The following is a 24,118-nucleotide window of genomic DNA, read 5'->3' as shown; positions in this document are numbered from 1 at the left end:
GGAAGAGCTAGGGGAAATACTAGGGGGAGGGCTAGGGGGAGGGCTAGGGGAAGGGCGAGGGGAAAGACTAGGGGAAGAGCTAGGGGGAGGGCTAGGGGAAGGGCGAGGGGAAAGACTAGGGGAAGAGCTAGGGGAAGAACTAGGGGAAAGACTAGGGGAAGAGCTAGGGGAAGGGCGAGGGGAAAGACTAGGGGAAAAGCTAGGGGGAGGGCTAGGGGGAGGGCGAGGGCGAGGGGAAAGACTAGGGGAAGGGCTAGGGGAAGGGCTTTTGGGAAGGGCTAGGGGGAGGGCTTTTGGGAAGGGCTAGGGGGAGGGCTTTTGGGAAGGGCTAGGGGGAGGGCTTTGGGGAAGGGCTAGGAGAGGGCTAGGGGGAGGGCTTTGGGGAAGGGCTAGGGGTGGTATTTGGGGAAGGGCTAGGGGGAGAGCTAGGGGGAGGGCTAGGGGAAGGGCTAGGGGAAAGGCTAGGGGAAAGGCTAGGGGAAAGGCTAGGGGAAAGGCTAGGGCTAGGATAAGAGCTAGGGGAAAGGCTAGGGGAAGGGCTAGGGGAAAGGGTAGGAGAAGCCTAGAGCCAGGGGAGGGCTAGGGGAAGGGCTAGGGGGAGGGCTAGGGGAGGGCTAGGGGAAGGGCTAGGGGTTGGTTTGTGATTTTTTTAAATGATCTGTGGCGTAGTCAGGGATTCATGTGCATGCCGAGCCGAGCCAATCCCAGCCAAGCCTGGGATTGGGGGGCGTGGCCAGCCCTGGTCACCTAGGAAACAGCACCAGCAGCAGGCAGAGCAGTGTTGCCATTAGTGATGGGGAGAGGTTGAGAGCTCCTCCACACTCCATAGAGTTCTCCTGCAGCAAGAGAAAGAGAAAGTGAGATGGAGAGAGAGAGAAAGATAAAGAAAGAGAGAGAGAAACAGAGAGAGAGAGAGAGAGATAGAGAGAGATAGAGAGAGAGAAAGAAAGAGAGATAGAGAGAGAGATATAGAGAGACAGAGTCAGAGACAGATTAATTAATGGCCCAGCAAAGGTTTAATCCATTGTTACAGTATGGTGAAGCTACGGTCAAGTTATTGTGTAGTTGTGGTGTGGTTGGGGAATGGTTATGGTTTGGTTACCTCTGGGTGGAAGGGGTGGCAGGAGGTTAGGTTGGGCTATGGTTGTGATGTGGTTGGGTTTGGTTACCTCTGGGTGGAAGGGGTGGCAGGAGGTTAGGTTGGGCTATGGTTGTGATGTGGTTGGGTTTGGTTACCTCTGGGTGGAAGGGGTGGCAGAAGGTTAGGTTGTGATGTGGTTGTGATATGGTTGGGTTTGGTTACCTCTGGGTGAAAGGGGTGGCAGGAGGTTAGGTTGTGATGTGGTTGTGATATGGTTGGGTTTGGTTACCTCTGGGTGGAAGGGGTGGCAGAAGGTTAGGTTGTGATGTGGTTGTGATATGGTTGAGTTTGGTTACCTCTGGGTGGAAGGTGTGGCAGAAGGTTAGGTTGTGATGTGGTAGTGATGTGGTTGTGATATGGTTGGGTTTGGTTACCTCTGGGTGGAAGGGGTGGCAGAAGGTTAGGTTGTGATGTGGTTGTGATATGGTTGGGTTTGGTTACCTCTGGGTGGAAGGGGTGGCAGAAGGTTAGGTTGTGATGTGGTTGTGATATGGTTGGGTTTGGTTACCTCTGGGTGGAAGGGGTGGCAGAAGGTTAGGTTGTGATGTGGTTGGGTTTGGTTACCTCTGGGTGGAAGGGGTGGCAGAAGGTTAGGTTGTGATGTGGTTGGGTTTGGTTACCTCTGGGTGGAAGGGGTGGCAGAAGGTTAGGTTGTGATGTGGTTGTGATATGGTTGGGTTTGGTTACCTCTGGGTGGAAGGGGTGGCAGAAGGTTAGGTTGTGATGTGGTTGTGATATGGTTGGGTTTGGTTACCTCTGGGTGGAAGGGGTGGCAGAAGGTTAGGTTGTGATGTGGTTGGGTTTGGTTACCTCTGGGTGGAAGGGGTGGCAGAAGGTTAGGTTGTGATGTGGTTGGGTTTGGTTACCTCTGGGTGGAAGGGGTGGCAGAAGGTTAGGTTGTGATGTGGTTGTGATATGGTTGGGTTTGGTTACCTCTGGGTGGAAGGGGTGGCAGGAGGTTAGGTTGTGATGTGGTTGGGTTTGGTTACCTCTGGGTGGAAGGGGTGGCAGAAGGTTAGGTTGTGATGTGGTTGGGTTTGGTTACCTCTGGGTGGAAGGGGTGGCAGAAGGTTAGGTTGTGATGTGGTTGTGATATGGTTGGGTTTGGTTACCTCTGGGTGGAAGGGGTGGCAGGAGGTTAGGTTGTGATGTGGTTGTGATGTGGTTGGGTTTGGTTACCTCTGGGTGGAAAGGGTGGCAGGAGTCAGGTCGTCTCCGGTCCTTCTGGAACTTCAGTCGTTCACACTTCAGAGACTCGTTATGTGCAGCCGCAGTCAAGGAACGCATGGGAGACTTCACAGTAGAGCACACTACTGGTCCACATTCAAAGCAGCGTGCCACAATATAAGGAGCACCTCACACAAGCACCCTACTTGCTTGTATCCCAGACAACATATGACAGATCAACGTTAAACAGATCAACGCTAAAGTGAATATTGCTTTGGATAGGAATTTCCCTTCTTTTCATTGCAATTCCATGGTTGTAACTAGGAGCTGTGTTCTTCCAGCAGGCTTGCAGCCTGGCCTCTCTATACTGTAGCTCAGCGTCTGCTATTGATCAGGCCCCCATCACTAGCACAGGCCCTTATGAAACATCACACACACACACACACACACACACACACACACTCCGTTGTGAAACAGTCCATCTGTTAGAGCGCCATGCATTGTTTGAAACCCTCAACCCTCCAGCCTCAGATCTCGTACCCAAACATGCACGCGCACAGGCACACACGCACACACACACGCACATGCACACACACATGCACATTCACACACATATGCTCACACACACACACACACACACACACACACACACACACACACACACACACACAGCTCTTTCATCCAACTAACGGAGCAAAGGGCAAACAAACTCTCACCAAACCCGCCCGCAAATTAAAGCGATCTCTGCTTTTCCCATCGTTCCTCTCAGAGGATACAAAACAATAACTCACTGACCATAATGATGCTGACACTGGAATTCATGGGGTGAAAAAGGAGAAATAAGTTGTGTGTATCAAAATACATGAGAAGGGAATAACGTTGTTTTTCTTTTTACTGTGTGACAGCCCCTGAATAAGCAGCTGTGGAGCCAACCGAAGGGGCCGTGGGAGGTGATCACTGATCATATTGAAGTCAGACAAGCTTTAATGAAAACCCTGGAGGTTTTGCTACATTTTGCGGTTGGCTCACACACACACTCAAAAACACATTCACTCCCTGAGTTCGAGAGATGTGAAATCAATTCTACCCGTACCTCTGTACTGTGCCACTCATGCCTTACACCACATCCTCTCCCCCTGTTCCCCTGTCCACACCCCTACACATATCCACACCCATACTGTCCCCGATTTCACCCTTTACTCCACCAGTCCACCCCTTCAAACCGGTCTCTGTGATAAGGATATACATGATCTCGATGGGGTCCATGGTGATTGGAGCAGCATCAGAACAGTCACACTTGTTGTCTACCACCACCATGAAGAGATTACTGCTGGGGATCTGCTGGATCACAAATGATCTGCCAATAGGAAAACACAGAGGAAGGGAAAGGGCGAAAAAGAGAGAGAGAGATGGAGGAGAAATAGAGAGATGGAGGGGAAAGAGAGAGAGATGGAGGAGAAAGAGAGAGAGATGAAGGAGAAAGAGAGATGAAGGAGAAAGAGAGAGAGAGAGATGGAGGAGAAAGAGAGAGAGAGATGAAGGAGAAAGAGAGATGAAGGAGAAAGAGAGAGAGAGAGATGGAGGAGAAAGAGAGATGAAGGAGAAAGAGAGAGAGAGAGAGATGGAGGAGAAAGAGAGAGAGATGAAGGAGAAAGAGAGATGAAGGAGAAAGAGAGAGAGAGAGAGATGGAGGAGAAAGAGAGAGAGATGAAGGAGAAAGAGAGATGAAGGAGAAAGACAGAGAGAGAGATGGAGGAGAAAGAGAGAGAGAGATGGAGGGGAGAGAGAGCGAGATGTACACTTCAGATTGACTTCAGATTACAGTACCAGTGTAACAGGGGGACACTTTGAAAAGATTCCAATGGGCATGTGTCAAAAAATATGCCTTGTCTCGGTGTGTTGCACACACACACACACACACACACACACACACACACACACACACACACACACACACACACACACACACACACACACACACACACGCAAAGGCACATATACATATTCTAACCCCCCCCACACACACGGCCCATCCAAGGCCCTCACCGATGAAGTGTTGCAGAATATAAAACACTCCAAAGGAGAGAAATGGGAAGCAGACTCCAGTTCCTCGAGTTCCAGATCTTCCCATGGCTGGGTTTAACTGGCCGAGGAGACACTGTCTGATCTGGCCTCCTGGTTAGTGATTTATGTCTCAGCATAGGGTTTATGAACAGGAGAGGCCGTAAAGATGATCTCTTCTTTCTCTCTCACTCTCTCTTTGTCTTTCTCTCTGACCCCCTCTCTTTTCCACCGACTGTGATTTATGTCTCTCACTGTAATGCATTTATCACTAGTGGATCTCCTCAAAGGAGAGGAGACACGCACGCACGCTCGCCTGCACACACGCATGTACGAATACAGGATCTCCGCAAAATAACCTTCAGAGGAAAGTAGCCTGACTAAGTATACAGCCTCTCCAGCTTAACATACCCTAGTCTAACCCAGTCCAACCCAGTTACTCCAACTCAGCCCAGACTAACCCAGTCCAACCCAGTTACCCTAACTCAGAGCAGTCTAACCCAGTCCAACCCAGTTACCCTAACTCAGAGCAGTCTAACCCAGTCCAACCCAGTTACTCTAACTCAGCCCAGACTAACCCAGTTCAACCCAGTTACCCTAACTCAAAGCAGTCTAACCCAGTCCAACCCAGTTACTCTAACTCAGCCCAGTCTAACCCAGTTATTCTAACTCAGCCCAGTCTAACCCAGTCCAACCTAGTTACTCTAACTCAGCCCAGTCTAACACAGTCCAACCCAGTTACTCTAACTCAGAGCAGTCTAACCCAGTCCAACCAAGTTACTCTAACTCAGCCCAGTCTAACCCAGTCCAACCCAGTTACTCTAACTCAGCCCAGACTAACCCAGTCCAACCCAGTTACTCTAACTCAGAGCAGTCCAACCCAGTTACTCTAACTCAGCCCAGTCTAACCCAGTCCAACCCAGTTACTCTAACTCAGCCCAGACTAACCCAGTCCAACCCAGTTACTCTAACTCAGAGCAGTCTAACCCAGTCCAACCCAGTTACTCTAACTCAGCCCAGACTAACCCAGTCCAACCCAGTTACTCTAACTCAGCCCAGACTAACCCAGTCCAACCCAGTTACCCTAACTCAGAGCAGTCTAACCCAGTCCAACCCAGTTACCCTAACTCAGAGCAGTCTAACCCAGGCCAACCCAGTTAACCTAACTCAGCCCAGACTAACCCACTCCAACCCAGTTTACCCTAACTCAGCCCAGTCTAACCCAGTCCAACCCAGTTACCCTAACTCAGCACAGTCTAACCCAGTCCAACCCAGTTACCCTAACTCAGAGCAGTCTAACCCACTCCAAGCCAGTTACCCTAACTCAGAGCAGTCTAACCCAGGCCAACCCAGTTACCCTAACTCAGCCCAGACTAACCCAGTCCAACCCAGTTTACCCTAACTCAGCCCAGACTAACCCAGTCCAACCCAGTTTACCCTAACTCAGCCCAGTCTAACCCAGTCCAACCCAGTTACCCTAACTCAGCACAGTCTAACCCAGTCCAACCCAGTTACTTACCCTAACTCAGAGCAGTCTAACCCACTCCAACCCAGTTACCCTAACTCAGCATAGTCTAACCCAGTCCAACCCAGTTTACCCTAACTCAGCCCAGTCTAGTTTTAGAGGCCCCCATCTTAGCTGTGCAGAGAAATGTTTTCAATTTTTAAGCCAATTTCCTGCAATTCTACATGGAGCTGAGAGACATTTTTGTAGTTTGAAAGCTAATTATCTACGATTCTACACGTTATGTCATGGAGAAAATGTAAAATTGAGCCGTTTTAAAGCAAACTCCCTGCAACTCTATGCATTTTGCTCAAACATAATAACAAAATCTATATTGCTAAATTCATTGTTTGGGGAATTTTCACTGATTGTCTAGATGTTATTTTCGTTATTGTTAGTTCTCAAAGATTATATTATGTAGCCCATTATATTTTCTACAAACTTTACATCTTGTTTAAGTCTTTTAAGTTTACACTGAAAGTGTTTTTCCATCCCGAAAATTAGTTTACACTGTTTGGACTAGGTGACCAAAAAACACACTGCCCAAGGATACCAATTGCAAAAAAATCCTTGTCCAGCACAGTCTATTCAAGCCCAGACCATCCTAACCTTACTCAGCACAGTCTATTCAAACCCAGTCCATCCTAACCTAACTCAGCACAGTCTATTCAAGCCCAGTCCATCCTAACCTAACTCAGCACAGTCTATTCAAGCCCAGACCATCCTAACCTAACTCAGCACAGTCTATTCAAGCCCAGACCATCCTAACCTAACTCAGCACAGTCTATTCAAGCCCAGACCATCCTAACCTAACTCAGCACAGTCTATTCAAGCCCAGTCCATCCTAACCTAACTCAGCACAGTCTATTCAAGCCCAGTCCATCCTAACCTAACTCAGCACAGTCTATTCAAGCCCAGACCATCCTAACCTAACTCAGCACAGTCTATTCAAACCCAGACCATCCTAACCTAACTCAGCACAGTCTATTCAAGCCCAGACCATCCTAACCTAACTCAGCACAGTCTATTCAAACCCAGACCATCCTAACCTAACTCAGCACAGTCTATTCAAACCCAGACCATCCTAACCTAACTCAGCACAGTCTATTCAAACCCAGACCATCCTAACCTAACTCAGCACAGTCTATTCAAACCCAGACCATCCTAACCTAACTCAGCACAGTCTATTCAAACCCAGACCATCCTAACCTAACTCAGCACAGTCTATTCAAACCCAGTCCATCCTAACCTAACTCAGCACAGTCTATTCAAGCCCAGTCCATCCTAACCTAACTCAGCACAGTCTATTCAAGCCCAGACCATCCTAACCTAACTCAGCACAGTCTATTCAAGCCCAGACCATCCTAACCTAACTCAGCACAGTCTATTCAAGCCCAGACCATCCTAACCTAACTCAGCACAGTCTATTCAAGCCCAGTCCATCCTAACCTAACTCAGCACAGTCTATTCAAGCCCAGTCCATCCTAACCTAACTCAGCACAGTCTATTCAAGCCCAGACCATCCTAACCTAACTCAGCACAGTCTATTCAAACCCAGTCCATCCTAACCTAACTCAGCACAGTCTATTCAAGCCCAGACCATCCTAACCTAACTCAGCACAGTCTATTCAAACCCAGACCATCCTAACCTAACTCAGCACAGTCTATTCAAACCCAGACCATCCTAACCTAACTCAGCACAGTCTATTCAAACCCAGACCATCCTAACCTAACTCAGCACAGTCTATTCAAACCCAGACCATCCTAACCTAACTCAGCACGGTCTATTCAAACCCAGACCATCCTAACCTAACTCAGCACAGTCTATTCAAGCCCAGTCCAACTCAGCCCAGTCTAACCCAGCCCAGCCTAACCTACTCTAACTCAGACCAGTGTATCAAAGAGCTCTATTTTCATGTAATCTGACCAAATCACTGGTTCCAATCCAAGTGCCGATGCGTTTACATTTGTTGGATTGCATGAAACTAGAGCTCTTTGGCCAAGCACAAGTGGTGGGTTTGGTCGTCAAAATGGGAATGCATGAGCAGAAAATAACCCCATAACAACTGTAAAATATGGTGTTGGATCTTCGATGTTAAGGGGCTATTTCACTGGTCCTTGGACCCTTGTTAAGGTCAAAGTTATCATGAACTTTACCCAGTAGCAGGACGTTTTGACAAAAAACCTGTTGCCTCTGACAGGAGGCTGAAACATTAGGAACATTTCTGTTTCAAAACTGTTTCAAAACTATAAATCCTACAAACACATGCTTACCACCGTTAGAAAGGTAAGAACCTTTGGATTCCAATACAGGTGTGGGATTCAATTACAGAGCCAGAGCAACAGCATGCAAAGAAAAGCACAAAAATACATGCATATATATATATATGTACAGTGTCTTCAAAAGTATTCAGACACCTTGACCTTTTCCACATTTTGTTACGTTACAGCCTTATTCTAAAAATGGATTAAATAAAAACATTTCCTCAGCATTCTACGCACAATACCCCATAATGACAAAGTGAAAACAGGTTTTGTGAAATGTTTGCAAATGTGTAGAAAACAAAAACAGGAATGACTTATTTTCATAAGCATTTATGAAATTGAGCTCAGGTGCATCCTGTTTACATTGATCATCCTTGAGATGTTTCTACAACTTGATTGGAGTCCACCTGTGGTATATTCAATTGATTGGACATGATATGGAAAGGCACACATCTGCCTATATAACGTTCCACAGTTGACAGTGCATGTTAGAGCAAAAACCAAGCCATGAGGTCGAAGGAATTGTCCGTAGAGCTCCGAGACAGGATTGTGTCGAGGCACAGATCTGGGGAAGGGCATCAAAAAATGCAGCATTGAAGGTCCCCAAGAACACATTGGCCTCCATCATTAATAAATGGAAGAAGTTTGGAACCACCAAAACTCTTCCTAGAGCTGGCAGCCCGGCCAAACTGAGCAATCGGGGGATAAGGGCCTTGGTCAGGGAGGTGCCCAAGAACCCGATGGTCACTCTGGCAGAGGTCTAGAGTTCCTCTTTGCAGATGGGCGAACCTTCCAGAAGGACAACCATCTCTGCAGCACTCCACCAATCAGGCCTTTATGGTGCCCAGTGAAGGAATCCAAATACTTCCCGAATGTACTGCACTGTATACAGTGCCTTCAGAAAGTATTCACACCCCTTGACTTTTTACACATTTTGTTGTGTTCCAGCCTGAATTTAACATGGATTAAATGTAGATGTTGTGTTCCAGCCTGAATTTAAAATGGATTAAATGTAGATGTTGTGTTCCAGCCTGAATTTAACATGGATTAAATGTAGATGTTGTGTTCCAGCCTGAATTTAACATGGATTAAATGTAGATGTTGTGTTCCAGCCTGAATTTAACATGGATTAAATGTAGATGTTGTGTTCCAGCCTGAATTTAACATGGATTAAATGTAGATGTTGTGTTACAGCCTGAATTTAACATGGATTAAATGTAGATGTTGTGTTCCAGCCTGAATTTAACATGGATTAAATGTAGATGTTGTGTTCCAGCCTGAATTTAACATGGATTAAATGTAGATGTTGTGTTCCAGCCTGAATTTAACATGGATTAAATGTAGATGTTGTGTTCCAGCCTGAATTTAACATGGATTAAATGTAGATGTTGTGTTCCAGCCTGAATTTAAAATGGATTAAATGTAGATGTTGAGTCACTGTCCTACACAACACCCCATAATGTCCAAGTGGAATTATGTTTTTAGAAAAAAAGAAAAAAAAATAATTTAACAGCTGAAATGTATTGAGACAATAAGTATTCAAATTTGCTTAACAACTCACATAATAAGTTGCATGGATTTTCTCTGTGTGCATAGTGTTTAACATGATTTTAGAATGACTACCTCATCTCTTTTTGAATGACTGCCTCACCACACATTCAATTATCTGTAAGGTCCCTCAGTCGAGCAGTGAATTTCAAACACAGATTCAACAACAAAGACCAGGGAGGTTTTCCAATTCCCCAATTCCTATTGGTAGATGGGTAAAAATAATAAAAGCAGACATTGAACATCCCTTTGAGAATGGTGAAGTTAATAATTACACTTTGCATGGTGTATCAATACAACCAGTCACTACGAAGATAAAGGTATCATTCGTAACTCAGTTGCTGGAGCGGAAGGAAGCCACTCAGGGATTTCACCATGAGACAATTGATGACTTTAAAACAGTTACAGAGTTTAATGGCTGTGATAGGAGAAAACTGAGGATGGATCAACAACATTGTAGTTACTCCACAATATTAACTTAAATTACAGAGTGAAAAGAGTCTGTATAGAATAAAAATATTCCAAAACATGCATCCTGTTTGCAAGAAGGCACTAAAGTAATGCTGGAAAACATGTGGCAAAGAAATGAACTACAACTAGAGTGTTATGATTGGGGCAAATCCAATACAACACATCCCTGAGCACCACTCTTCATATTTTCAAGCATGGTGGCTGCATCATGTTATCCGCAAGAACTAGGAAGTTTTTCAGGATAAAAATAAATGGAATAGAGCAATGCTGGAAAGACAGAGGATAGAGGAAAAGTTCATTCAGTCTGCTTCTCAACAGACACTAGGAGACAAATTCACCTTTCAGCAGGACCATAACCTAAAACAACCTAAAACACAAGGCCAATTATACACTGAAGTTGTTTACCATTGTATGTTCCTGAGTGGCCTAGTTGGAGTTTTGACTTAAATCAGCTTGTAAACCTATCGCAAGACTTGAAAATGGCTGTCTAGCAATGATCAACAACCAACTTGAGAGAGCTTGAAGTATTAAAGAAATAAAAATATTGTAAAATTGTACAATCCAAGTGTGCAAAGCTTTTAGAGACTTAACCAGATCGGCAGAGATTGCAGCTGTGAGCCTAAGATGATTCTAACATGTATTGGCTCATAATTATGTAAATGAGATATTTCTATATTTAATTTTCAATAAATGTACAAACATTTCTAAAACCATGTTTTCAATTTGTCATGATAGGGTTTTGTGTGTGGATGGATGAGAAAAATAATAATAATTAATACATGTTGAATTCAGGCTGTAACACAACAAAATGTGGAAAAAGTCAAAGGGGTGTGAATACTTTCTGAAGGTACTGTGTATATATAGTTTCTTTATTTTGCGGGGAGGGTTGGTTCCCAAATTGTCTCCATGTTTGGGAAAAAGACAATTGATAGTCTAGATTTGAAATAAAATATGTCACCAATGATCCTAAAACAAATAGAAATAATAAAAAAAGGTTAGGACTTTTACCTAATGGCGGTGCTCTAAACATGCTGGCGCTGAGCGATTAACTAACATGTTGTTTTTTAGTTGTTGACCAATGTTGGTACAATCATTTGAATTCCATTTAGTTCTATTTTTTTTGTGAGCCAAACGCTCTGTTTCTCTAGACAGAAATCAAATAATTAATGACAGAAATCAAGTCAAGAACTATGTGGGACGCTGGGCTGAAGGGAGTTTTCAGTCAGCAAATATTCAAAACTAGTTTAGCTACAATGACTACAATAATCCATTGCGCCTATTCTTTCCGGCTCAGACTGAGATGGATAAACTTTTACGGCTGCTACTTTATGTTAGATACACACAGACCGCATGAGAGAGGAATGTACAAACACAAGGAGAGAGAAGGATAGAGACAGTTCGTGAAAGTATGCCTTATCTACTTTGAAGAACTAGTACATTATTTTGTCAGACAGCTCTGCAGCATACTTAGGCAGGCTTGCCTAGCTAACTAGGATGACTACAGACAGTACAGTATTTGGAGCACAGAGAGAACGTTGTCTGGCTGGCTTGCTGCTTCTGCCTGATCAGCGATAAGATGATGACTTTAAGGAGTGAAAATAATAATTCATCAAATATACACTAAGTCATATACACAACTGAAATATTTTATTATTTCATAGTAATTTCCTATTTCTCTATTGATGTCTACCCAATGTGGACCTTAAACAGACAATGGAATATTTTCAGTGTTTTGGCAAAACTGAATGTTTTTTAACTTACATTAAAAAGCTCTAAAATAATTTGAATGTCATTATTGTCCCCCGCGATGAAATCGGGAAGGGGGCTGTGGATCGGTCTCCATCCGTATGTATGTTTGCATGTTCATTAGTCTCACGCAATATCTCAGACAGCACTGGGCCGATTATGACTAAACATGGGGGAATGATGCGTGTTGTCATGGAGATCCGGCATTTACAAAATGACACTGATTGGCCAAAGACGAGAGCTATAATAATTAACTGAAATTTGTAGTCACACTAAAACATGCATAAATTCCCATAGGAACACAGACATTTTAAAAGTGCAGGGCTTGTGCAAAGTGCCATGTCTTCGCGTTTTGTCTTAAAGGAATGTACATATGAGGAGATAGCTGAAGTCGTAACCTTTCACTGATGTAATCTGATCTCATATGAGGAGATAGCTGAAGTCGTAACCTTTCACTGATGTAATCTGATCTCATATGAGGAGATAGCTGAAGTCGTAACCTTTCACTGATGTAATCTGATCTCATATGAGGAGATAGCTGAAGTCGTAACCTTTCACTGATATAATCTGATCTCATGTATGATTTCCAGTTTGTCCACTAGATCGCAGCAGAAGATCACATGGCGTGACTTGGCCACTTGAAACCAGATGCGTTTGATCTGTGCGAAAATAGCTGAAAGGATTTTCAAGCCTTATGTCATAAAATGACCGTGGCGACCGGGGCTTTTAAGTTATCCTGTAACAATGACATCGCCAGCAGTAAAAAGACAAGTGCTGTAGCTTTGGAATGATATGTCCCTTTCTATTTTCTGACTGAAATTGACTGAGTGGGTCCAGCTTAAGCTCCGCGGACCAGGTACCAGGTCCAAAACAACCGCTCAGAGTTTAACAGGTTACAAAATCTCAATTTTTTTTGGAGCATACAATATAGCTCAGCATTTCAATTATTTATTTTATACATTTTGCTCATCTTTTTCAAGGGTGTCAATCATTTCAGACCCCACTGTATGTGTGTACACACACTCAGTGGTGTAAAATACTTAAGTAAAAATACTTTAAAGTATTAGTTAAGTCATTTTTTTGGGTATCTGTACTTTACTTTACTATTTATATTTTTGACTACTTTTACTTCACTACATTCCTAAAGAAAATGGTGTGCTTTTACTCCATACGTTTCCCCTGACACCCAAAAGTCCTAGTTACAATTTGAATGCTGAGCAGGACAGGAAAAAGGTTCAATTCACACTCTTATCAAGAGAACATCCCTGGTCATCCCTACAGCTTCTGATCTGGTGGATTCACTAAACACAAATGCTTCCTTTGTCTGAGTGTTGGAGTGTTCCCTTGGCTGTCTGTAAATGATGTCTGAGTGTTGGAGTGTTCCCTTGGCTGTCTGTAAATGATGTCTGAGTGTTGGAGTGTTCCCTTGGCTGTCTGTAAATGATGTCTGAGTGTTGGAGTGTTCCCCTGGCTGTCTGTAAATGATGTCTGAGTGTTGGAGTGTTACCCTGGCTATCTGTAAATGATGTCTGAGTGTTGGAGTGTTCCCCTGGCTGTCTGTAAATGATGTCTGAGTGTTGGAGTGTTCCCCTGGCTGTCTGTAAATGATGTCTGAGTGTTGGAGTGTTCCCCTGGCTGTCTGTAAATGATGTCTGAGTGTTGGAGTGTTCCCCTGGCTGTCTGTAAATGATGTCTGAGTGTTGGAGTGTTCCCCTGGCTGTCTGTAAATGATGTCTGAGTGTTGGAGTGTTCCCCTGGCTGTCTGTAAATGATGTCTGAGTGTTGGAGTGTTCCCCTGGCAATCTGTAAATTATGTCTGAGTGTTGGAGTGTTCCCCTGGCTATCTGTAAATGATGTCTGAGTGTTGGAGTGTTCCCCTGGCTGTCAAAAACAGTCATAAAAAAGGAAATTGTGCCATCTGGTTTGCTAAATAAAAGGAATTTGTACTTTTACTCAAGTATGACAATTGAGTACTTTTTCCACCTCTGTACTTAAGTACATTTAAAACAGAGTTTTAGACTTTTACACAATTATTATTTTACTGGGTGACTTTCACTTTTACTTGAGTCATTTTCTATTAAGGTATCTTTACTGTTACTCAAGTATGATAATTGGGTACTTTTCCCACCTCTGCACACACAGAACGGTGTGCTTCTGACACACACTCACACACAGAACGGTGTGCTTCTGACACACACTCACACACAGAACAGTGTGCTTCTGACACACACTCACACACAGAACGGTGTGCTTCTGACACACACAAACACACAGAACGGTGTGCTTCTGACACACACTCACACACAGAACGGTGTGCTTCTGACACACACTCACACACAGAACGGTGTGCTTCTGACACACACTCACACACAGAACGGTGTGCTTCTGACACACACAAACACACAGAACGGTGTGCTTCTGACACACACTCACACACAGAACGGTGTGCTTCTGACACACACTCACACACAAAATGGTGTGCTTCTGACACACACAAACACACAGAACGGTGAGTTTCTGACACACACTCACACACAGAACGGTGTGCTTCTGACACACACTCACACACAGAACAGTGTGCTTCTGACACACACAAACACACAGAACGGTGAGTTTCTGACACACACTCACACACAGAACGGTGTGCTTCTGACACACACTCACACACAGAACGGTGTGTTTCTGACACACACTCACACACAGAACGGTGAGTTTCAGACACACACAAACACACATAACGATGTATTTCTGACACACACAAACACACAGCACTGTGTGTTTCTGACACACACAAACACACACAAACACACAGCGTTGGAGTCAGAGGAGAAAAGTGTCATAGAAGCAATAAGTAGCCCTTTCTCATGGCTCTAACCCCTTAACCACGCAGTATAAAGAATACCATGACTTCCCTATCAAATACCACTCTTGGTCATGTATGAATTATATGTACCACCCGCGTGATACTGTAAACCCTATTAGCAGTGACCACTTTATCGAAGGAAAATGTACTTGCTACGACCAGAGGTGGGAAAAGTACCCAACTATCATACTAGTAGTAAAAGTAAAGATACCTTAATAGAAAATGACTCAAGTAAAAGTAAAAGTCCCCCAGTAAAATTTTACTTGAGTAAAAGTCTAAAAGTATTTGGTTTAAAATATATTTAAGTATCAAAAGTAAAAGTAAAAGTATAAATCATTGCAAATTCCTTATACTAAGCAAACCAGACGGCACAATTTTCTTGTTTTTAAATTTACGGAAAGCCAGGGGAACATTCCAACAGTCAGACATAATTTACAAACGAAGCATGTGTGTTTAGTGAGTCCTCCAGATCAGAGGCAGTAGGGATGACCAGGGATGTTCTCTGTTTAGTGAGTCTGCCAGATCAGAGGCAGTAGGGATGTTCTCTGTTTAGTGAGTCTGCCAGATCAGAGGCAGTCGGGATGACCAGGGATGTTCTCTGTTTAGTGAGTCTGCCAGATCAGAGGCAGTAGGGATGACCAGGGATGTTCTCTGTTTAGTGAGTCCACCAGATCAGAGGCAGTAGGGATGACCAGGGATGTTCTCTGTTTAGTGAGTCTGCCAGATCAGAGGCAGTAGGGATGACCAGGGATGTTCTCTGTTTAGTGAGTCCACCAGATCAGAGGCAGTAGGGATGACCAGGGATGTTCTCTGTTTAGTGAGTCCGTCAGATCAGAGGCAGTAGGGATGACCAGGGATGTTCTGTTAAGTGTGTGAATTTGACTATTTTCCTGTCCTGCTAAGCATTCAAAATGTAACGAGTACTTTTCAGTGTCAAGGACAATGTATGTAGTTAAAAGTACATTATTTCCTTTAGGAATGTAGTGAAGTAAAATAAAAGTTGTCAAAAATGTAAATAGTAAAATAAAGTATAGATACCCCCAAAAACTCCTTAAGTGGTACTTTAGAGTATTTTTACCCCACTGGCTACGACTGTGAAATGTGATTGTCTCATCTAGCTATCCTAAAATGAATGCACTAATTGTAAGTCACTCTGGATAACAACTCAAATTTAAATGCAAAAATGTATAAAATACGAACCCTGTCTACTATGGACGATGTATACTTTAGTGCACTTGATAACATACACATTAATGTTGACTTACAATGTACAGTTGGAACAGCCACCAGGGATAATCTTCAAGTCTTGTGTTTTAAACGGACTACACCAGAATGTGCTTCGTAAGGACACGTCTCTCAAAGAGGACAGAGTTAGTTGAAGATGACAATAGATGGTCCTGTGTATTGTGGCTAATAGATGTGTGGTATCGCTGCAATAAAACTATTCACTTCTGGAGCCTAAAACATCAACTACAGCCACTTTGTTTCCTCTTTCATAACCTGAGCGCAGATGTATGATAGTTGCTTCATATAACACACACACACACACACACACACACACACACACACACACACACACACACACACACACACACACACACACACACACACACACACACACACACAGACACACACACAGACAGATAGACAGACAGACAGACAGACAGACAGACAGACAGACAGACACACAGACAGACAGACAGACAGACACACAGACACACAGATAAACAGCACGCATGCACGCGCACAAGCACGCACGCACACACACACACACACACACACACACACAGAGACAAACAACACACACACACACAGACAACACACACAGACAACACACACACACACACAAATCCGCTCTTAAGTAACAAACTAAAAGTTCACTAAATAAACACTGAAGAGTTGTTCAGTGGAGGAGAGCCGTGGAGCTGTGAGAATATATTTCCTACAGGCTAAAACGTGTCCCAATGAAAATAAGAGAACATCTCTCAGTCAGCCACTAACATAAACCAGATGTTTATTACCAACATCCCCTATTACTAATATGAGCTATAAAATTCCATATAACCAAAATAAAAACTCCATTTCACTTTGTCAAATTCATTGTGCTTTAAAAAGGATTTATAGGAAACCGACTACTTGGGTTAGACTGAGAGTTCTGCCTGCTCAACTCAAACCGCTTTCATCTATTCATCTACTGACAACAATGTGCTCTTCTCAAAGCATCATCAGATGTTTAATGTGTGTGTTCGTGTGTTTGTGTCTGTGTGTGTGCGCACGTGTGTGTGTATATGTGTATGTGGGTGTGTTTCCGATCCTGTCGCTGATAAATGTAATAAGATTATATTAATCGCGGATTCTCAGTTAGGGTTCAGAGTTCAATCCATCGCTTATGATTTATTCATATTTATTCAAATATAGGCCTGACACAACTCACCCATTGGCTGTAAATGCTAAAATACCTGGGCCCTCTGGGATCAGCCAATCACAGAGGCTCACTTGGATCTGTGTGGCGTGTGATTAGCTTTAAGGTTCGTTGCCTGGGTGACTTCTCTTCTGTTTGAATATTAGTAAGGCTATACCTTGTGACAGATATCCTGCATATGTCTGTGTGTGTGTGTGTGTGTGTGTGTGTGTGTGTGTGTGTGTGTGTGTCTGACTGCACCCCAACCCGCATTTAATCCTGGCACCCAGGGCTGTGGTTACCCTCCTGAACCTGAGAGCCAAAGAGAACGCATACACGCACGCATGCGCACGCACACACACACACACACACACACACACACACACAGACAGACAGACAGAGACACTTCTAAGTTTCCTTGGCAGCTCCACAGCTGGGAGCAATGAAGGGCCCATCGGAGTGATTCAGAGAACACCCCACAATTGCCTGACAGAGAAGCCCAAATTGTTAATGGGGACCACACTAATTTCCCTGTTTCTAAAGGAAGCCTTTTTCTTTTTTTCTACTCCTCTCTCCCTCAGCTTGTGTTGTGGTCACATTTTAAACTGTGTTTGAGAGAGTGTGTGTATAAACGTGTGAATGTACGTGGGCATGCCAGTGTATAGGTCTATGTTTGTCTATAAGTGTGTGACTGGAAAACCATGAATCCTCCATGGCTGTTAACTGTGATAATCAGCTCTATGCAGAGGTGGGACCAAGTCACTATTATTCAAGTCACAAGTAAGTATCAAGTCACAAGGTCCAAGCGTAGATTTATTTACAGCTCTTGGTGATCCAATGGTGAAAGCACCATATCATACACAATATACAAGTCGATTTAACAAATATACACGGTCAATAGCCCTAAAGGTATAACCTCTGTATCAGGCTTTAACCTGTCCTATCTGAGAAACCAAATGTATTCTGTCTAACAGGAACAGGTAGATCTACATAATAAGCTCAATAAGCACCAAACAATTATCCAATAGGCAATTACAACCAATAAACTGGTTCTACAATGTAAAGGACATTTCCATATCCATTGTTACATTTGTACATTCGTCTTAATCAGACGTAATGTTTATTAATGATATTCCACCACCATGCGAACATGTAACAATCATTTTCTCTTATTCAACACCCTGAGTCGAAAACGTGGAGCGCAGGCCGCGTACAGTAGCCTATTTCTATGTGCACTAAGACGCGCGTGCTCCTAATACGAACAACAAAAACGACAGACACACGGAACTCTGAACAAAGGAAACTATACATTGAATTAAATAAAACAGAACTTCCACCTCATGAGTCTTTTGCGAATGTTCACGTGTACTATAAACATCGCGCACACTCAGAGTAAGTAACGATTGGCTATAAAATGAAAACGTATCGTAGGCCTATCAAACGTGAAACAGAAATGTCTAGGTGTTCCAATAAACAGTAAGGTAATGGAACGATTAAATGCTAGCAATTATTGTAGTATTAGGTGGGATATATATTTACAACACATGGCCTATGGATTTAAATGTGAAAGCGACAGCCAAAATTTCAACAAGAGAAAAACATCACTCTCCACTGGCGGGAGTTTGAAGATTGCAAATGAAGAGCCATGCCTAAGGTGCAAGCTTCATAAGTCAATTAACAATATTAAGCAATTGTTACATACCAAAAGACCAGTAGACCTATGCTAGTAATTGTTGCCCCATTGCTGGTGAGCTTGCAGTAACAGTACATATTCTTGGTCACTAAACATTTTTGGAGCAGGATATTTATTTATTATGGCAATCCTCTCCCCCTACAATTTGACGTTTGCGCTGCACCAGATCCTATAGCTGTAGCCTACAACAAATCAGCAATCTTTCGCCTGCTCACCGACCTGTGTTGATTGACAGTTTGCTGGTCCAATAAGAGTGCCGATTGTGTTTCACTAGCCAATATGTTGCAGGGTGATGCTGCAGCTCTACTGTCTCTGGCTGCATGTCGATTAATCCATGTAGACTGTGCCACAAAATGAGTGACATTACAAAACCTGGACAGATCATTTCAAGTCATCAGTCTCAAGTCAAAGTCGAGTCCCGAGTCTTGAAGCTCCAAGTCCAGTCTCAAGTCATCAAATCTGTGGTCAAATGTGTGACTGGAGTCAGACAGGAGTCCAAGTCATGTGACTCGAGTCCACAGCTCTGGCTATATGTAATGAACTGTGCATTTTAACTGTTTACAGCAGTACTAGTGGAAATAAAGGACCATAGACTGCACCATAGACTGCATTTGATTGGCAGTGTGTGTGTGTGTGTGTGTGTGTGTGTGTGTGTGTAAACTGTGACGTACTTGATGCATCCCTCACAGTCGATGTTCCCAGTGGTCTCCTTTATGGTTCTCTCTGAGACAAAGGCTGGGTACTCTGTATCACATGGCACCAACATGGTCCGATCACCCCTCTGGGCTAGAGAGAGAGAGAGAGAGAGAGAGAGAGAGAGAGAGAGAGACAGAGACAGAGACAGAGACAGAGACAGAGACAGAGACAGAGAGACATTTGGAGATTAGAATAAAACATTATTTTCTAAACTACTGTAAATATGTTAATCACACACTCCTTTTACAGACATAGTGAAACCACTATGCAATGACTACATCCAGTTTATCTGATAGTGGTGTTTTAAATTCATTACATGCATCACTGCTGCCACTCAGTGATTTGTGGTAGTACTGCAGTTGATTAAAAAAAGGATGTACGGAACACTGTATTAATTCATTGCACAAGCAAACCACCTTGTCTACAGTAAATGTACATACTAAATTACTATACAATAAGAAAACGATGAGCTTAAAAACATTTCTACAAAGAAACATAGTCATAGGCTGATTAGGAAGGAGTGTGCATTAACATACAGTAGGTTTATGGGATGGGTTTGTCTGAACGCTTAGGATTAGTTCAATTTGAGGACGTGCATGGACACACATGGATTCCGTTGCCAGTTGGTTCTGATGTGGGACAGGCCTATCTGGTGTGTGTCTGATGGTTTTGTCTCTTTTGTGAGGTGATGGGAGTGTAAGAGCTGGGGTTAGCAAGCTGTGAAATTGTGTCTTCTGTTCCATGTCCAACCCAAAGAAACCATGTTTCTACAGCATTTTCAGCATTTTCAGCAGCCCTCCCGTTCTCTCTCTCTCTCTCTCTCTCTCTCTCTCTCTCTCTCTCTCTGTCTCTGTCTCTGTCTCTGTCTCTGTCTCTGTCTCTCTCTCTCTCTGTCTCTGTCTCTGTCTCTGTCTCTGTCTCTGTCTCTGTCTCTCTGTCTCTGTCTCTGTCTCTGTCTCTGTCTCTCTCTCTCTCTCTCTCTGTCTCTGTCTCTGTCTCTGTCTCTGTCTCTCTCTCTGTCTCTGTCTCTCTCTCTCTCTCTCTCTCTCTCTCTGTGATTTCCTTAGTACACTATTGACTAACAGTAGGCCTGCATTCTAAAAACAGTTGTTCATATTCTCTCCTCTTCTTCTATCAGGTCTTGGTGAGCCTTCTAGACAACCTTTGTTTGACAGCTAATATTTCACTTATTTGTTTTGGCACTAGGTAGCAACATCTAATGCCTTCATTTGACGCTAGTTTGAGGGACTTAACTGCCAGACAGGGAATCAGGCTTACACAGCCCATTAAGTATTGAGTGGAACATAGTTCCTACCTTGGCAGTGGCCTGTCTGTGTGTGTGGATGAAGCCTGTCTCTCTGGTTCCATAAAGGATATTGCTTCCTACTGCCACCAATATGACACACATCCTCACAGATCATAAAGCTCACGCATGCATGCATACGCACACAAATAGATGCACGCACGCACACACACACGCACGCACGCACGCACGCATGCACACACACACACACACACACACACACACACACACACACACACACACACACACACACACACACACACACAGCGGGGTCAGTTGAGGTAGCTCCATGGACTGCTCTGGCTGTCCTTTAAATGTCCTGTAAGGAGTTTGTGACCATTAGTCTTTCATTCTGTTTTTCCAGCGGTCACACTGACTCAGAGAAAGAGAGAAAGAGACTGAAAAAGAGAGAGGTGAACGAGTGGAAAGACAGAGGATCATGGAGAGGTCATGACTGAGATGTGTGTTTTGTGTGTGAGCAAGGTTTTTTTTGCGGTCAGAAGTTATAGTCTTGCTCATGTCCTGCACTCTTAACCTCTCGGCTGTGGTTTTCAACATAGAACAAAATGTGAGTGGCGTCTTCAACATCCAATCACAATTGAGTGTGACGGGCTCGCCCAACCAGCAGCTGGCCTCTAAACACACCTGACCCTACTACCCACTTACCTTTGGCTGTGAGGTCAGAGTACCACCAGCTGTACAGATTAAACTCCAGCATAAAACTGAAGAGAAGGAGAAGAAAGATACATAGAATCATCATCAATCCTCATATTCCCAGGGAATCACAAACACACAATTCTACTACGTATCAACCTATAATCCACAACAACCACAACAACCCAATCACCCCTGGGACTGAACTCTGTGGCTCTGACATCAGACCACCCAGGAAGCAGGGCGATTCCACAACCACAGAGAGCCCACTGCATTGTGGGAGTGCCCCAGCTAAGTGGCGACATAAGGATGTCATTACAGCTCATGAACGGAGCTAACGTCACCACAGGCCTAGAGGACGCCCATGAACGAAGGAGCACATACACGCAAATGGATGTGCGTACGCACACACACACAAACATCCACGCGCGCACACACACACGCACGCACGCACGCACGCACGCACGCACGCACGCACGCACGCACGCACACACACACACACACACACACACACACACACACACACACACACACACACACAGCTTACATGACAAGTTCTGTAAGGAGCCACTTCACTGTGGCAAAGATGGCAAAGTAGGGCTGGAGAGAGAAGAGAGGAACATAACAGTTACCATCTACAACTGAGAAATAATGTCACTAACTACGTACTGTACATGAACAGATTGGAGATTGGAGAGGGTGTGAGCTTGCTGGAAGGATACATTTATAAACATGGGGTACTCACGTCCAATAGTGCACGGGAACCGTCACTACTTTCTGCAAAGATCCTACAGATCGCTTGGTAGTCATACAGAGTAACCCTGGAGAGGGGTAAAGAGAGGTGGGGCGGTCAAAACCGCTCCAATCTTCTAGTCCAAAGGTAGCAAAGTAACAGGCCTAAAAATGTTGCCATTTATTTAGAGATAAAGGTAGATATAAATGAGGGATAATTATTTTATTTAACTAGGTAAGTCAGTTAAGAACAAATTCTTATTTTCAATGATGGCCTAGGAACAGTGGGTTAACTACCTTGTTCAGAGGCAGGACAACAGATTTGTACCTTGTCAGCTCAGGGATTTAATCTTGCAACTTTTTGGTTGGTAGTCGAACGCTTTCACCACTAGGCTACGCTGCCGCCCCAAAGGTGGATTGTTTATGTGTGCCGTTCAGAGGGTGAATGGGCAAGACAAAATATTGAAGTGCCTTTGAATGGGATACAGTAGTAGGTGCCAGGTGCAACAATATGTGTCAAGAATTGCAACACTACTGGGTTTTTCAAGTTTAACAGTTTCCCGTGTGTATCAAGAATAGTCCACCACCCAAAGGACATCCAGCCAACTTGACACAACTGTGTGAAGTATTGGAGTCAACATGGGCCAGCATCCCTGTGGAATGCTTTCAACACCTTGTAGAGTCAACATGGGCCAGCATCCCTGTGGAACGCTTTCAACACCTTGTAGAGTCAACAATTGTTAATTGTTTACTCCATGTGTAACTCTGTGTTGTCTGTTCACACTGCTATGCCTTATCTTGGCCAGGTCGCAGTTGCAAATGAGAACTTGTTCTCAACTAGCCTACCTGGTTAAATAAAGGTGAAATAAAAAAAATAAAAAATAAAAAACATGGGCCAGCATTCCTGAGGAACGCTTTCAACACCTTGTAGAGTCAACATGGGCCAGCATCCCTGTGGAACGCTTTCAACACCTTGTAGAGTCAACATGGGCCAGCATCCCTGTGGAATGCTTTCAACACCTTGTAGAGTCAACATGGGCCAGCATCCCTGTGGAACGCTTTCAACACCTTGTAGAGTCAACATGGGCCAGCATCCCTGTGGAACGCTTTCAACACCTTGTAGAGTCAACATGGACCAGCATTCCTGAGGAACGCTTTCAACACCTTGTAGAGTCAACATGGGCCAGCATCCCTGTGGAACGCTTTCAACACCTTGTAGAGTCAACATGGGCCAGCATCCCTGTGGAACGCTTTCAACACCTTGTAGAGTCAACATGGGCCAGCATCCCTGTGGAATGCTTTCAACACCTTGTAGAGTCAACATGGGCCAGCATCCCTGTGGAACGCTTTCAACACCTTGTAGAGTCAACATGGGCCAGCATCCCTGTGGAACGCTTTCAACACCTTGTAGAGTCAACATGGGCCAGCATCCCTGTGGAACGCTTTCAACACCTTGTAGAGTCAACATGGGCCAGCATCCCTGTGGAACGCTTTCAACACCTTGTAGAGTCAACATGGGCCAGCATCCCTGTGGAACGCTTTCAACACCTTGTAGAGTCAACATGGGCCAGCATCCCTGTGGAACGCTTTCAACACCTTGTAGAGTCAACATGGGCCAGCATCCCTGTGGAACGCTTTCAACACCTTGTAGAGTCAACATGGGCCAGCATCCCTGTGGAATGCTTTCAACACCTTGTAAAGTTCATGCCTCGACAAATTGAGACTGTTCTGATGGCAAAAGGGGATGCAACTCAATATTAGGAAGGTGTTCTTAATGTTTTGTAGAGGGCAGTGGATGTTCCATTCGTTCTCTTCCTATAGTTACACGCCTGAGGGGTCTCCCCGACATTACATAGGTGAGAGAGAGGTGGGA

The 24,118-nt window shown here is 44.2% G+C and overlaps 1 protein-coding gene across 1 annotated transcript in view; it reads right to left on the bottom strand.

Moving 5' to 3' along the window:
* Positions 1 to 561: 561 nt before the first annotated feature.
* The window catches only part of cacna2d3a (calcium channel, voltage-dependent, alpha 2/delta subunit 3a), a 313,742-nt gene continuing 290,185 nt past the window's right edge, over positions 562 to 24,118 (bottom strand). Inside the window, exons 31-37 of the mRNA XM_036947559.1 lie at positions 22,259 to 22,334; positions 22,061 to 22,113; positions 21,526 to 21,581; positions 19,532 to 19,646; positions 3,553 to 3,665; positions 2,321 to 2,403; positions 562 to 836 (exon numbers count right to left, since the gene is read on the bottom strand). Coding sequence (XP_036803454.1) covers positions 744 to 836; positions 2,321 to 2,403; positions 3,553 to 3,665; positions 19,532 to 19,646; positions 21,526 to 21,581; positions 22,061 to 22,113; positions 22,259 to 22,334 — 589 coding nt within the window. The 3' untranslated portion in view covers positions 562 to 743. The remainder of the gene's footprint in view (positions 837 to 2,320; positions 2,404 to 3,552; positions 3,666 to 19,531; positions 19,647 to 21,525; positions 21,582 to 22,060; positions 22,114 to 22,258; positions 22,335 to 24,118) is intronic.

The sequence above is a fragment of the Oncorhynchus mykiss genome, chromosome 16 (assembly GCF_013265735.2).
Source record: "Oncorhynchus mykiss isolate Arlee chromosome 16, USDA_OmykA_1.1, whole genome shotgun sequence".
In the NCBI taxonomy this organism is placed as follows: Eukaryota; Metazoa; Chordata; class Actinopteri; order Salmoniformes; family Salmonidae; genus Oncorhynchus; species Oncorhynchus mykiss.
Note: the sequence above shows the minus strand (reverse complement) of the source record. Positions and strands in the feature narration are given on the sequence as shown.